This window comes from Bombina bombina, chromosome 1 (assembly GCF_027579735.1).
Source record: "Bombina bombina isolate aBomBom1 chromosome 1, aBomBom1.pri, whole genome shotgun sequence".
Classification (NCBI taxonomy): Eukaryota; Metazoa; Chordata; class Amphibia; order Anura; family Bombinatoridae; genus Bombina; species Bombina bombina.
In genome coordinates this window covers 190,958,385-190,974,713 of record NC_069499.1, presented here as the reverse complement: position 1 = coordinate 190,974,713, position 16,329 = coordinate 190,958,385, and the positions used below count along the sequence as shown (strand labels likewise).

The 16,329-nt window shown below is 40.0% G+C and overlaps 1 protein-coding gene across 1 annotated transcript in view; it reads left to right on the top strand.

Moving 5' to 3' along the window:
- Positions 1–16,329, top strand: part of TTBK2 (tau tubulin kinase 2) — a 384,453-nt gene that overhangs the window by 203,940 nt on the left and 164,184 nt on the right. The window contains exon 6 of the mRNA XM_053697795.1: positions 8,485–8,589. Within this exon, the coding sequence (XP_053553770.1) occupies positions 8,485–8,589 (105 nt within the window). The remainder of the gene's footprint in view (positions 1–8,484; positions 8,590–16,329) is intronic.

Sequence of the window (16,329 nt, the reverse complement as noted above, 5' to 3'; positions counted from 1 at the left end):
GCTCCATCAGTGGAATGGGGACTACACAGATTTGTCTCCTTTGCTAGATCTGGATCAAGAGACCAGGGATTCTCTTCTCTGGTGGTTATCTCGGGTCCATCTGTCCAGGGGAATGAGTTTCCGCAGGCCAGAGTGGACTGTAGTGACGACATATGCCAGCCTTCTGGGCTGGGGCGCAGTCTGGAACTCCCTGAAGGCTCAGGGTTCGTGGACTCAGGAGGAAGCCATCCTTCCGATAAACATTCTGGAACTAAGAGCGATATTCAATGCTCTTCAGGCTTGGCCTCAACTAGCTGCGGCCAGGTTCATCAGATTTCAGTCGGACAATATCACGACTGTAGCCTATATCAACCATCAGGGGGGAACAAGGAATCCCCTGGCAATGATGGAGGTTTCCAAGATAATTCTATGGGCAGAGGTTCACTCTTGCCATCTCTCAGCTATCCATATCCCAGGATTAGAGAACTGGGAGGCGGACTTTCTAAGTTGGCAGACTTTTCATCCGGGGGAGTGGGAGCTCCATCCGGAGGTATTTGCCCAGCTGATTCAACTATGGGGCAAACCAGAACTGGATCTGATGGCGTCTCTTCAGAACGCCAAGCTTCCTTGTTACGGGTCCAGATCAAGGGATACCCAGGCAGCGCTGATAGATGCTCTAGCAGTGCCCTGGTCCTTCAGCCTGGCTTATGTGTTTCCACCATTTCCTCTCCTCCCTCGTCTGATTGCCAAGATCAAGCAGGAGAGAGCTTCAGTGATTTTGATAGCACCTGTGTGACCACGCAGGACTTGGTATGCAGATCTGGTGGACATGTCATCCTTTCCACCATGGACTCTGCCGCTGAGGCAGGACCTTCTACTCCAAGGTCCAGACAGCAGTTTTCAGCTCTGGTTGGGCCCAAAATGAATATTTGTGTACCGGAGTGATTTTGAAGCATTTCTCAGATCCCTGGGGGCAGGTAGGCGCCACAGCAGAGCTGTGGCGAGGTGCAGGGGTTTGTCAAATTTTGTACATTAACGTTTTTGGGGTTAATTTGCTAGTTTAGAGGGTTATTTTGCCCCTTGTTTGTGGTGCAATATAGGACAGGATTACCTTAAAATTGAACGTTTGTGAACATTTTTAAGCAGATTTGGAAAAATTGTGCGCTTTTTATTTCTTAAAGGCGCAGTACTCGTTTTTCAAAAAATTTGTTTTACATCATAAATAAAGTGTTTAACGACTTTGTGGTTATTACTAGCCTGTTCAACATGTCTGACATTGAGGAAAGTCAATGCTCTATGTGTTTACAAGTCATTGTGGATCCCCCTCTTACATTTTGTCCTTCTTGTATTGAAAGGGCCTTACACTGTAAAGAACATATTTTAGGTAATGAAAGTGTGTCTAAGGATGATTCTCAGTCTGAAGAGTATCGGGATATGCCATCTAATTCTCCCCAAGTGTCACAACCTTTAACTCCCACGCAAGTGACGCCAAGTACTTCTAGTGCGTCTAATTCTTTTACTCTGCAAGATATGGCTGCAGTTATGTCAACTACCCTTACAGAGGTATTATCTAAACTGCCATTTTTGCAGGGAAAACGCAGTAGGCCAGGTATTAATGTGAATACTGAACCCTCTGATGCCTTATTGGCCATTTCCGATGTACCCTCACAGTGCTCTGATTTGGGGGTCAGGGATTTGCTGTCTGAGGGAGAACTTTCAGAATCTGGAAATGTATTGCCTCAGACAGATTCGGACGTCACGTCCTTTAAATTTTAACTTGAACACCTCCGTCTGTTGCTCAGGGAGGTTTTGGCCTCTGTTGAACAGATTCACACCTTTTCAAAATTTTACAAATTTGATACTTTTGCTTCTTCGGAGGCTGTTTTTGGGAGAAAGGTTCTTCAGGCAGTGGTTCCTTCCGTTTAATCCTGCCTTGTCCCTCCCATCATCCGTGTACTTTAGCTTTGGTATTGGTATCCCATAAGTAATGGATGATCCGTGGACTGGATACACTTAATAAGAGAAAACATAATTTATGCTTACCTGATAAATTTATTTCTCTTGTAGTGTATCCAGTCCACGGCCCGCCCTGTCCTTTTAAGGCAGGTCTAAATTTTAAATTAAACTACAGTCACCACTGCACGCTATGGGTTCTCCTTTCTCATCTTGTTTCGGTCGAATGACTGGATATGGCAGTGAGGGGAGGAGCTATATAGCAGCTCTGCTGTGGGTGATCCTCTTGCAACTTCCTGTTGGGAAGGAGAATATCCCATAAGTAATGGATGATCCGTGGACTGGATACACTACAAGAGAAATAAATTTATCAGGTAAGCATAAATTATGTTTTTTATTCATCAGGGTTTTATTCTCCAGCCTCTTGCATGCATTGCTCCAGTTACTGCTGCAGCGGCTTTTTGGTTCGAGTCTCTTGAGGAGGCTCTACAGGTGGAGACCCCGTTAGATGATATCTTAGACAGGATTAAAGCTCTTAACCAAGCTAACGGCTAAGAATTCAGGTTTTGCCATTCTGGCGCGTAGGGCGCTATGGCTTAAGTCCTGGTCAGCAGACGTTACTTCAAAGTCTAAGCTTCTTAACATCCCCTTCAAAGGAAAAACCCTATTCGGGCCTGGCTTGAAGGAGATCATCTCTGACATTACCGGAGTAATTTCGTCCAAGTCCAAACCAGTCTGGAGACCTAACCAGGCTTGGAACAAGGGGAAGCAGGCCAAAAAACCTGCTGCTGCCTCTAAGACAGCATGAAGGAGTAGCCCCCGATCCGGGACCGGATCTAGTCGGGGGCAGTCTTTCTCTCTTCGCCCAGGCTTGGGCAAGAGACGTCCAGGATCCCTGGGCAGTAGAGATTGTTTCCCAGGAATATTTTCTGGAATTCAAAGGTTCATCTCCAAAGGGGAGATTTCATCTCTCACAACTATCTGCAAACCAAATAAAGAGAGAGGCATTCTTACATTGCGTTCAAGACCTACTGGTTATGGGAGTGATCCACCCAGTTCCAAGGGAGGAACAGGGTCAGGGTTTCTATTCAAACCTGTTTATAGTTCCCAAAAAAGAGGGAGCTTTCAGACCAATCATGGATCTCAAGATCCTAAACAAATTTCTCAGGGTCTCATCCTTCAAGATGGAGACAATCCGGACCATCCTCCCTATGATCCAGGAGGGTCAATATATGACTACCGTGGACTTAAAGGATGCTTATCTCCACATTCCGATTCACAGAGATCATCATCAGTTCCTAAGGTTTGCCTTCCTAGACAGGCATTACCAGTTTGTGGCTCTTCCCTTCTGGTTAGCCACGGCGCCAATAATCTTTACGAAGGTTCTAGGGTCTCTTCTGGCGGTTCTAAGGCCGCGGGGCATAGCGGTGGCTCCTTACCTAGACGACATTCTAATCCAGGCGTCGACTTTTCAAGTCGCCAAGTCCCATACGGACATTGTTCTGGCCTTTCTGAGGTCTCACGGGTGTAAAGTGAACAGAGAAAAGAGTTCTTGCTCTCCTCTCACAAGAGTTTCCTTCCTAGGAACTCTGATAGATTCAGTAGAAATTAAAAATTTTCTGACAGAGGTCAGGATATCAAAGCTTCTAACTTCTTGCCGTGCTCTTCATTCTACTTCTCGGCCGTCAGTGGCTCAGTGTATGGAAATGATCGGCCTAATGGTAGTGGCAATGGACATAGTTCCGTTTGCCGCCTACATCTCAGACCACTGCAACTTTGCATGCTCAATCAGTGGAATGGGGACTACACAGATTTGTCTCCTCTGTTAAATCTGGATCAAGAGACCAGGGATTCTCTTCTCTGGTGGTTATCTCGGGTCCATCTGTCCAGGGGAATGAGTTTCCGCAGACCAGAGTGGACTATAGTGACGACATATGCCAGCCTTCTGGGCTGGGGCGCAGTCTGGAATTCCCTGAAGGCTCAGGGTTTGTGGACTCAGGAGGAAGCCCTCCTTCCGATAAACATTCTGGAACTAAGAGCGATATTCAATGCTCTTCAGGCTTGGCCTCAACTAGCTGCAGTCAGATTCATCAGATTTCAGTTGGACAATATCACGACTGTAGCTTATATCAACCATCAGGGGGGAACAAGGAGTCCCCTGGCAATGATGGAGGTTTCCAAGATAATTCTATGGGCAGAGGTTCACTCTTGCCATCTCTCAGCTATCCATATCCCAGGAGTAGAGAACTGGGAGGCGGACTTTCTAAGTCGGCAGACCTTTCATCCGGGGGAGTGGGAGCTCCATCCGAAGGTATTTGCCCAGCTGATTCAACTATGGTGCAAACCAGAACTGGATCTGATGGCGTCTCGTCAGAACGCCAAGCTTCCTTGTTACGGGTCCAGGTCGAGGGATCCCCAGGCAGCGCTGATAGATGCTCTAGCAGTGCCCTGGTCCTTCAGCCTGGCTTATGTGTTTCCACCATTTCCTCTCCTCCCTCGTCTGATTGCCAAGATCAAGCAGGAGAGAGCTTCGGTGATTTTGATAGCACCTGCGTGGCCACACAGGACTTGGTATGCAGATCTGGTGGACATGTCATCCTTTCCACCATGGACTCTGCCGCTGAGACAGGACCTTCTACTCCAAGGTCCATTCAAACATCCAAATCTAATTTCTCTGCGTCTGACTGCTTGGAGATTGAACGCTTGATTTTTTGTTTAAACCTGTTGCTCCGCCATGGAGTTTAAATTTTAGTTTTTAAAGTTCTTCAAGGGGTTCCGTTTGAACTTTTGCATTCCATAGATATCAAGCTTTTATCTTGGAAAGTTCTGTTCTTAGTAGCTATCTCTTCGGCTCGAAGAGTTTCAGAGTTATCTGCCTTACAGTGTGATTCCCCTTATCTGATCTTCCATGCAGATAAGGTAGTTTTGCGTACCAAACCTGGGTTTCTTCCTAAGGTAGTATCTAATAAGAATATCAATCAGGAAATTGTTGTTCCATCACTGTGTCCTAATCCTTCTTCAAAGAAGGAACGTCTGTTACACAATCTTGACGTGGTTCGTGCTTTAAAATTTTATTTACAAGCTACTAAGGATTTTCGTCAAACATCTGCATTGTTTGTTGTCTACTTTGGAAGGAAGAGAGGCCAAAAGGATTCGGCAACTTCTCTTTCTTTTTGGCTGAGAAGCATAATCCGTTTAGCTTATGAGACTGCTGGCCAGCAGCCTCCCGAAAGAATTACAGCTCATTCTACTAGAGCGGTAGCTTCCACTTGGGCTTTTAAACATGAGGCCTCTGTTGAACAGATTTGTAAGGCGGCGACTTGGTCTTCGCTTCATACTTTTTCTAAATTCTACAAATTTGATACTTTTGCTTCTTTGGAGGCTATTTTTGGGAGAAAGGTCTTACAGGCAGTGGTGCCTTCCGTTTAAGTTCCTGCCTTGTCCCTCCCTTCATCCGTGTCCTAAAGCTTTGGTATTGGTATCCCACAAGTAATGGATGAATCTGTGGACTGGATACACCTTACAAGAGAAAACAAAATTTATGCTTACCTGATAAATTTATTTCTCTTGTGGTGTATCCAGTCCACGGCCCGCCCTGTCACTTTAAGGCAGGTGTTTTTATTTTTAAAACTACAGTCACCACTGCACCCTATAGTTTCTCCTTTTACTTACTTGTCTTTGGTCGAATGACTGGAGGTGGGGGTTAAGGGAGGAGCTATATAGAAAGCTCTGCTGTGGGTGTCCTCTTTGCAACTTCCTGTTGGGAAGGAGAATATCCCACAAGTAATGGATGAACCTGTGGACTTGATACACCACAAGAGAAATAAATGTATCAGGTAAGCATACATTTTGTTTTTTAATACTTTCATATACATAGTACTCTCAGAAAGGTAGTACAGTACTGTAATCAGAAAGGTAGCAGTTGTTGTTTTAAATAAATGTAAACTATTATTTGTGTAATGACTAAGCCTATCCACCCAGCCGTCACTATGTAGAGAGTGTGAGCGTGAAGGGGTTAATAGCACTCAGCCTCTGGCTCCCTTACACCCTTATCTATACAAAGGACCTAAAGAGACACCAAATTAACCCCCAAATCCTGCCTACACTACCCCAAATTAACAATGCTGTCACCACCAAGAGCTTTGAAAAGGGTGTCTTGGAAACCCAATAACTCACACAACTAACAATTAGGTAACATACCTTTTAACCTTGTTTCTTCAGAGTGTTAATTCAGGTATTAGAGCCCAAAGACAGAATTAGATTATTTTTATAAACAAAAGACAAGTACAGGTTACACAGTGCCAAATTGCAAAGATACAGTTCTTTGAAATAAAATAGGACATAAACTAAACACATATTACGAAGCTTCAATAGGTTTGTGTGAGAACCCCCTTAAAATGTTTCCTCATTCTGTTCCAGGCAAGTTCTGAATAATCTTTCAGTAATATTCAATTATATGTCAGTCTCTCCCTTTTTCTTGTCAAGACCACAGCCCGTGTGTTAATTTACTATACCTAATGACCCCTTGCAAGTCCTTAAACCATGGTACCAAGATATATCAGGCACCAGGAGGAGGGGATGGAAGGAGTCCTTAGATCAAAGCAAGCTCTAATCTTACAAAAAGAAAGAACAGTTCTGCTGGGTGGCTATTCCAGGTATTAACTACTCATCATGCATGTATCATGACAATTTGCATTTTAGAACACAAAAAAAACAAAACAAAGACACAGGCAAGAAGATTGGGACCTACAGGCCGGGAATTTTTGTGTGGATAATTTTACATTTAACCCTTTGAGTGCTTAGCACTTTCCTACCTGGGTGCTAAGGTGATTTAAGTTTTTTTTTTAAATGTTTATTTTTTTTTAATTTTTATTTTTTTACTTTTGTATTTTTTTTCCCCAGATCCCCAAGACTTATACTGTTGGAAAGGTTAGGCGATTACCTTTCCAACGGTGGGTCTTGGGTGTCTGTAGCTGCTTAGATGCCTGAGATACTGGTGTTTAAGCAGCATGCCCCCTTTCCTTATACTTTATATTGTACATTTTTAATAAAGTTGCGCAGTGACGTCATTGCGCAAAATGTGAAGACCCGGCAATGCCTGTCACTATGCAGGCCCGATCGCCGGGGTAGGAGCGGGTGGGAACCCCTCAGATCTTCCTCAAGGTGGGAGAGTGCTAGCAACGGCTCTGAGCTGTCGTTGGCACCAGAGTGGGAAACTCTGCGACGGCTCAGAGCCGTCGTTAGCACTCAAAATATTTATTAAAAAGTTTGGATTTCAGGATGTTTAGATTTTGGAGTCTGGATTTGGCTATTCATATGTACACTGTATGTGCGTGTATATATTAGGGCTGCACAATTAAACGCGGATGCGGTTTTAAACCACGATTAATCGCAGCGGTTTTAAAACCTCAAGAGTACGCAATTTAAAAAAATAAATCTTCAGATCGTCATGAGAACGGAGGCGGAGAGGGAGGATGAGAGGCGGACCAGTGTGCGGCCGTAGGCGGACCTGAGAATGCCAGAGAAACGGCCATTTTGAAAGAGATTGAAGAGAGTGTGGGAGTCATCTGGGAGTGTTGTGGTGGTGGTCAAGCGGTGGGACAGCTCAAAGTTGTGAGCAATAAAGTAAATATTGTAAAAAAAAAATTAAAGTGCCTTACTGATTTTTTTTGGATTTTTTTTTAACTTCTGTGACGCTTAACATGAGTTTGATTACATATTACAATAATACAATATATTTTATTTTTAAATGTTCATTAAGGGTTGCTTGTAGGCTGTATTGTAAAGTGAATTGTAAAATATAATATATTCAATATAATGTTACCAAAATTTATATAAATAATATCTACTACGTACTGCTCTATCATCTGTCTAGTAGATAGATTATAGAGGATGAATGATATATAGTTACTTACTAGATAGATAGATAGATAGATAGATAGATAGATGATAAATGTAATATTATATTTATTATGTATATTTATTTAATATATAATTTAGTTGAGTCAAGTGTAGATTCCCAGAAGATAGATCATCAATCATCAGTAGTAGTACACAGTGGTGCAGGACACAAGTTTTTTATTTTTATATTTTTTCTCTAATTATAAGTGTTAATTTTTATGCTCCAAGAGTGTATTGGACATTGAGAAACATGTAATAGTAAGATTCTGTAGTGTTAAATAAACGTTTCTACTATGTAACCACAGCACAGGTAGCTAATTTTATTTGAACTATTTTGTGGTTTGTATTTTTATGCTCCAAGAGTGTATTGGACATTGAGCAACATGTACAGTAAGATTCTGTAGTGTTAAATAAAAATTAAGGTGTTATAGTTATTTTTAATAAAATCGCGATTAAATCGCAATCACGTTTTTTTGTTTTTTTTTTAAATGCGATTCCCCCCCCCCCATTTTGTCCAGCCCTAGTATATATGTGTATATATATGTGTATATATATATATATATATATATATATATATATATATATATGTAATAATATTTATTATTTAATTTTTCCTTCCTAAAATACTTTTTTTTTTTTTTTTTCTTCCAGTCAAATTTTGCTATGGGACGGTTCCCTAGCACTTGCCGAAAGTGTTATATGTTGGATTTTGGGCTTGCAAGACAGTTTACCAACTCTTGCGGGGATGTGCGTCCGGTAAGTTGTTTTATCTGTATTAAACTACAAATTGAATTATTATATATATATATATATATATATATATCTCAAAATTTCCACTAGCCATTGGCGAGTGGAAATTTAACGGTGACGAGTGAAAGATAGTGAATTTTAAGAATGAAGTCTGGTGGCATGTTGTAAGTATCAAAGTTGGCACATTGTATTTGCAGAATGTACATTCCTATTGCAACACTGACAAACATACAATTTGGATTATTTGCTACAGCTATTCTCTAAAGGGATATTACACATCCATGAAAGTGCTAGGAAATTGTATTCCTCTAGGGACCCCATTAGTGCTTAGACTGTAACTTTTGAGAGGGTAAACGGGGCAGTGAAAGTCTAGAAGAAGATAGAGTTAAGAGAGAACGGAGAAAAAAAAAGAGTGAAGAGATATGAAAGAGTGTAAAGAGAAGATATTGCCTGAGAGAGAAGGGAGAGGGTAGAAAGAGAAATTGAAGAGAGGAGGGAATCAAGAAAGATAGTTAATTATTTTAATAAAATTTCCAGGTCTGCTATGACCTTTCATAACTGTCTGCACTCTCAGTTCAACAACTTCCTCTTTCTATACAGCTGTTGTTTCCCCAGAACCTCTAGTTGATGTTTCTTACTGCAATTAACTTTATTTTTGTTAATTTATTACTGTATGTAGCATTATTTAATTTGTTATGGTGTATAATTTAAAAACAATATTACAAAATGTTACACAATGGCTAAACATATGCAAAGAAAGGGTGAAGTAGTGGCTGTGTGGTGTGGGTGGGATTAGTGGTGGCGAGTTACATTTTGTCCTGGCTAGTAACTTATGACTTGAAATTTTGAGCCCTGCCTCGCTGTTTGTGATCTTAAATGATACACTTTCTATTACATTTGAGATCACAAATGGCGAATGCACCCTATGGACTGTTTATTTCTAAATTATTTTGGGCAGCACCCCGACATTACGGATTAGGAACAGTGAGTGCTGGTACATTGATACTATATATATATATATATATATATATATATATATATATATATATATATATATATATATATAAAAACTAAACCATATTCCTTTACACTTGAATAAAATGATCTAGAGAGCCTTCAACTTTAGTGCAACAGTGTTGTCTATAAAAAAGCTTTGTAAACAAGAGACAGCAGCTGCAGAAATCACGTATAGTGGAAGGAAGTGCTGCTACAGAAGGCGTCCGTCGGGTAAGGGAAAGGTAGTAAAGCAGACCCACTAAAGCAGGGGTGTGTGGAGCCAGCCCATAAAGCGGAGGACAGCCGCAAAAGCCACAAAAGAAAAAACAGGCGGCTGCTGAGCTACAGAAAAAAAGGTTTTTATTCCAATAAAAAATATATTATGGACAAAGGCAAAAATAAGACACAACAAACCAAAGGAGGGAGACAGCAGTCTTACATGTTTTGTGCACACTTGCGCTTAATCATAGAAGCTGAATGCAAGTAAGATCAACTGTAGTACTTAAAGGGACAGTGCACCAATGAAAAAGCTCAGTCTGAAAATTGACCTAATGCACAGGTGTCACACAGATACTTAATGAGACTTAGAGGAGTGCTTCCACAGTGAATACTACAGATCAGAAAAATAAAACATAGTTGATATACTTGTGAAGAAAAGCAAAATCTTGCGATAAATTAAAATAAGAGAAACTGTATAACATTGCATTACAATTTCACAAAATGTATAAGTGTGAACATACATATATGTATATATGTAAAGTTGGTAACTAATAACAAATAAGCAAATAATTGTTTCAATCTTATAATCTTACAAAAATAAATACAGCAACAGGATTTAACAATTCAATATCACAAGACTGATAAGATTACAGTATACACCAGACTCTCATGGTCAGAGCATAAATGGAAAAATAAACAAGTGATACAAAAAAAAATCATTCAGGAAGGGTGCATCACTGCATGCTGAGAGAGAGTTGAACAAGCGTATAAACCTCTTTCTTTCATGTAATTGGCAAGAGTCCATGAGCTAGTGACATATGGGATATACAATCCTACTAGGAGGGGCAAAGTTTCCCAAACCTCAAAATGCCTATAAATACACCCCTCACCACACCCACAATTCAGTTTTACAAACTTTGCCTCCTATGGAGGTGGTGAAGTAAGTTTGTGCTAAGATTTCTACGTTGATATGCGCTTTTCAGCATTGTTGAAGCCCGATTCCTCTCAGAGTACAGCGAATGTCAGAGGGACGTGAAGGGAGTATCACTTATTGAATACGATGATTTCCCTAAGGGGGGTCTATTTCATGGGTTCTCTGTTATCGGTCGTAGAGATTCATCTCCTACCTCCCTTTTCAGATCGGCGATATACTCTCAATTTACCATTACCTCTACTGATAACTCTGTTTCTGTACTGGTTTGGCTATCTGCTATATGTGGATGGGTGTCTTTTGGTAAGTATGTTTTTTATTGCTTAAGACACCTCAGCTATGGTTTGGCACTTCTATGCATTTATATAAAGTTCTAAATATATGTATTGTACTTATATTTGCCATGAGTCAGGTTCATGTATTTCCTTCTGCAGACTGTCAGTTTCATATTTGGGTAATATAAACATCTTTTATAGAAATTTTTTTCTTACCTGGGGTTTAGTCTTTTTTCAATTGACTACTTCTTGCAAATTGCGAGTGGCATTAGGCCCGCAGGTGCGTCAAATGCTAAACTTTATTGCGTCATTCTTGGCACGAAAATATTTTTGGCGCGGAAAAATACGTCTGACGCAACTTCGTCATTTCCGGCGTCATACTTGACGCAACACAGGTTGTGTCATTAGTGACGTGAGTGTGTCATTTCCGGTTATTTTTGGTGCCAAAAAGTTTACGTTGTGCGTCATACTTGGCGCAAAACTTTTTCATTATTTCAATACCCCATTGATGTTTGCCTCTTGATTTTTTTTTCTATCAGAGACCTATGCTATTTGCTTTTTTCCCCATTCCTGAAACTGTCATATAAGGAAATAGATCATTTTGCTTTTTATGTTGTTTTTTCTCTTACATTTTGCAAGATGTCTTTATCAGATGCTGCCTGACATCGGTCCTACCAAAGCTAAGTGCATTTGTTGTAAAATTGTTGAAATTATTTCGCCGAATGTCATTTGTAATAGTTGTCATGATAAACTTTTACATGCAGTTAGTGTATCCATCAGTAATAGCACATTGCCAGTTGTAGTTCCTTCAACTTCTAATGTGCATGATATACCTGTAAATTTTAAAGAATTTGTTTCTGATTCTATTTTGAAGGCTTTGTCTTCATTTCCACCTTCTAATAAACGTAAAGGTCTTTTAAAACTTCTCATTTAGTTGATGAAATTTTAAATCACCAACAACATAATTTATCCTCTTATAATGAGGATCTATCTGATACAGAAGATCCTTCCTCAGACATTGACACTGACAAATCTACTTATTTATTTAAAACAGAGTATATGCGTTCTTTATTAAAAGAAGTGTTAATTATTTTGGATATTGAGCTAACCAATCCTATTGACATTAAGTCTAATTAACGTTTAAATTTTTCCTATTCCTGAGGCTATTTCTGATATGATTTCTAGGGAATGGAATAAGCCAGGTACTTCTTTTATTCCTTCTTCAAGGTTTAAAAAATTGTATCCTTTACCAGCAAAATATATAGAGTTTTGGGAAAAAATCCCCAAAGTTGATGGGGCTATTTCTACTCTTGCTAAACGTACCACTATTCCTATGGAAGATAGTAGTTCCTTTTAAGGATCCTTTAGATAGAAAGCTTGAATCTTATCTAAGGAAGGCCTATTTATATTCAGGTCATCTTCTCAGACCTGCAATTTCTTTGGCTGATGTTGCGGCTGCATCAACCTTCTGGTTGGAGAATTTAGCGCAACAGGAATTGGATTCTGACTTATCTAGCATTATTCGCCTATTGCAATATGCTAATCATTTTATTGTGATGCAATTTTTGATATTATCAAAATTGATGTTAGATCCATGTCTTTAGCTATTTTAGCTAGAAGAGCTTTGTGGCTTAAAACTTGGAATGCGATATGACATCTAAATCTAGATTACTATCTCTTTCTTTCCAAGGTAATAATTTATTTGGTTCTCAGTTGGATTCTATTATTTCAACTGTCACTGGGGGAAGGGAGTTTTTCTGCCTCAGGATTAAAAACCTAAGGGTAAATCTAAGGCTTCTAACCGTTTTCGTTCCTTTCGTCAGAATAAGGATCAAAAACTCAATCCTCCTCCCAAGGAATCTGCTTCCAGTTGGAAGCCTTCCTCTAATTGGAATAAATCCAAGCCATTTAGGAAACCAAAGTCAGCCCCTAAGTCCGCATGAAGGTGTGGCCCTCATTCCAGCTCAGCTGGTAAGGGGCAGATTAAGGTTTTTCAAATATATTTGGATAAAATCTGTCCAAAATCAATGGATTCAGAGCATTATCTCTCAAGGGCATCGAATAGGATTCAGAGTAAGACCTCCTGTGAGAAGATTTTTTTCTCTCATGTATCCCTGTAAATCCAGTAAAAGCTCAGGCTTTCCTGAAGTGTGTTTCAGACCTGGAGTCTTCAGGGGTAATCATGCCTGAAAAATTTTGAATTGTTATGTAAGAGTACCAACTTTCAAGATGGTGACTATAAGGACTATTCTTCCTTTTGTTCAGCAAGGACATTATATGTCCACAATAGGCTTGCAGGATGCATACCTTCATATTCCCATTCATCCAGAACATTTTCAGTTTCTGAGATTCTCTTTTCTAAACAAGCATTACCAATTTGTTGCTCTTCCATTTGGCCTAGCAACAGCTCCAAGAATCTTTTCAAAGGTTCTGGGTGCCCTACTTTCTGTAATCAGAGAACAGGGTATTGCGGTGTTTCCTTATTTCGACTATATCTTGGAAACATGGTTGGAGGATCAATTTACCAAAAGTTTCTTGATTCCCTAGACAAGGGTAACCTTTTTAGGCTTACAGATAGATTCAATGTCCATGACTCTGTCTCTAACAGACAAGAGACGTTTAAAATTGGTTGCAGCATGCCGGCACCTTCAGTCTCAGTCATTCCCTTCAGTGGCTATGTGCATGGAAGTTTTAGGTCTCATGACTGCAGCATCGGACGCGATCCCCTTTGCTCGTTTTCACATGAGACCTCTACAGCTTTGTATGCTGAATCAATGTACGACACTCTCTGACATGGTGGATAGATCACCATCGTTTAGTTCAAGGGGCTTCTTTTGTTCGGCCAACCTGGACTGTGATCACAACAGATGCAAGTCTTTCAGGTTGGGGAGCGGTTTGGGGATCTCTGACAGCACAAGGGGTTTGGAAATCTCAAGAGGCGAGATTACCAATAAATATTTTAGAACTCCTTGCAATTCTCAGAGCTCTTCAGTTTTCGCCTCTGCTAAAGAGAGAACCGTTCATTTTGTTTTCAGACAGGCAATATCACAACAGTGGCATATGTCAATCATCAGGGTGGGACTTACAGTCCCCAAGCTATGAAAAAAGTATCTTGGATACTTGTTTGGGCGGAATCCAGCTCTTGTCTAATCTCTGCGGTGCTTATCCCAGATGTAGACAATTGGGAGGCGGATTATCTCAGCCTCCAGACTTTACATCCAGAGGAGTGGTCTCTCCATCCAGATGTGTTTTCTTAGATTGTTCAGTTGTGGGGTCTTCCAGAGATAGATCTCATGGCCTCTCATCTAAACAAGAAACTTCCCAGATACCTGTCCAGGTCCAGGGATATTCAGGCGGAAGCAGGGGATCCTGCTTACATTTTCCCGCCTCGAGTTCTCCTTCCAAGAGTGATCCCCAAAATCATCATGGAACAATCATTTGTGTTGCTGGTGGCTCCAGCATGGCCACACAGGTTTTGGTATGCGGATCTGGTTTGGATGTCCAGTTGCCCGCTTTGGCCACTTCCATTCGGCCAGACCTACTATCTCAAGGTCCGTTTTTCCATCAGGATCTCAAATCATTAAATTTGAAGGTATGGAAATTGAACGCTTAGTACTAAGTCATAGAGGTTTCTCTGACTCAGTGATTAATACTATGTTACAAGCTCGTAAATCTGTTTCTAGAAAGATTGATTATAGAGTTTGGAAGACTTACATTTCATGGTGTTCTTCTCATAAATTCTCCTGGCATTCTTTTAGAATTCCTAGAATTTTACAGTTTCTTCAGGACGGTTTGGATAAGGGTTTGTCTGCAAGTTCCTTGAAAGGACAAATCACAGCTCTTTCTGTTTTATTTCACAGAAAGATTGCTATACTTCCTGATATACACTGTTTTGTACAGGCTTTAGTTCTTATTAAGCCTGTTATTTAATCAATTTCTCCTCCTTGGAGTCTTAATTTGGTTCTGACGGCTTTACAGGTTCTTCCATTTGAACCTATGCATTTTTTGGACATTAAACTACTTTCTTGGAAAGTGTTGTTTCTTTTGGTCATCTCTTCTGCTAGAAGAGTTTCTGAGTTATATGCTCTTTCTTGTGAGTCTCCTTTTCTGATTTTTTTCATCAGGATAAGGCAGTTTTGCAGACTTCTTTTTAATTTTTACCTAAGGTTGTGAATTCTAACAACATTAGTAGAGAAATTGTTGTCCCTTCCTTGTGTCCTAATCCTAAGAATTCTTTGGAAAGTTCCTTACATTCTTTGGATGTGGTAAGAGCTTTGAAATATTATGTGGAAGCTACTAAAGATTTCAGCAAGACTTCCAGTCTACTTGTTTTATTTTCTGGTCCTAGGAAAGGTCAGAAGGCTTCTGCTATTTTCTTGGCTTCTTGGTTGAAACTTTTGATTCATCAAGTTTATTTTGAGTCGGGTCAGGCCCCGCCTCAGAGAATTACAGTTCATTCTACTAGATCAGTCTCCACTTCGTGGGCTTTTAAGAATGAAGCATCAGTTGATCAGATTTGCAAAGCGGCAACTTGGTTCTCTTTGCATTCATTTACTAAATTCTACCGTTTTGATGTATTTGCTTCTTCGGAAGCAGTTTTTGGTAGAAAAGTTCTTCAGGCAGCTGTTTCAGTTTGATTCTTCTGCTTTTGATTTAAGTTTTTTCTTTCAAATGAAATAAACTTATATTTTTGGGTTGTGGATTAATTTTTTTCAGCAGATTATGGCTCTCTAGTGACTCTTGAGTGGAGATCCACATCTTGGGTATTGATATCCCATATGTCACTAGCTCATGGACTCTTGCCAATTACATGAAAGAAAACATAATTTATGTAAGAACTTACCTGATAAATTAATTTCTTTCATATTGGCAAGAGTCCATGAGGCCCACCCTTTTTATGGTGGTTATGATTTTTTGTATAAAGCACAATTATTTCCAAATTTCCTTTGTTGATGCTTTCTACTCCTTTCTTTATCACCCCACTGCTTGTCTATTCATTAAACTGAATTGTGGGTGTGGTGAGGGGTGTATTTATAGGCATTTTGAGGTTTGGGAAACTTTGCCCCTCCTGGTAGGATTGTATATCCCATATGTCACTAGCTCATGGACTCTTGCCAATATGAAAGAAATTAATTTATCAGGTAAGTTCTTACATAAATTATGTTTTTTTGTTTACGGTGAAAATCACCAACTATAAATCAAGGAAGTAAAAAAGGGTTACTAACTTTTACCTTTTTTATCAAAAACCGAACCCACATTTCAAGACCTCTATATAAACTATATTAAACTGACCTCCTTTCATCCAGAAACAAAGCTGCATTACGG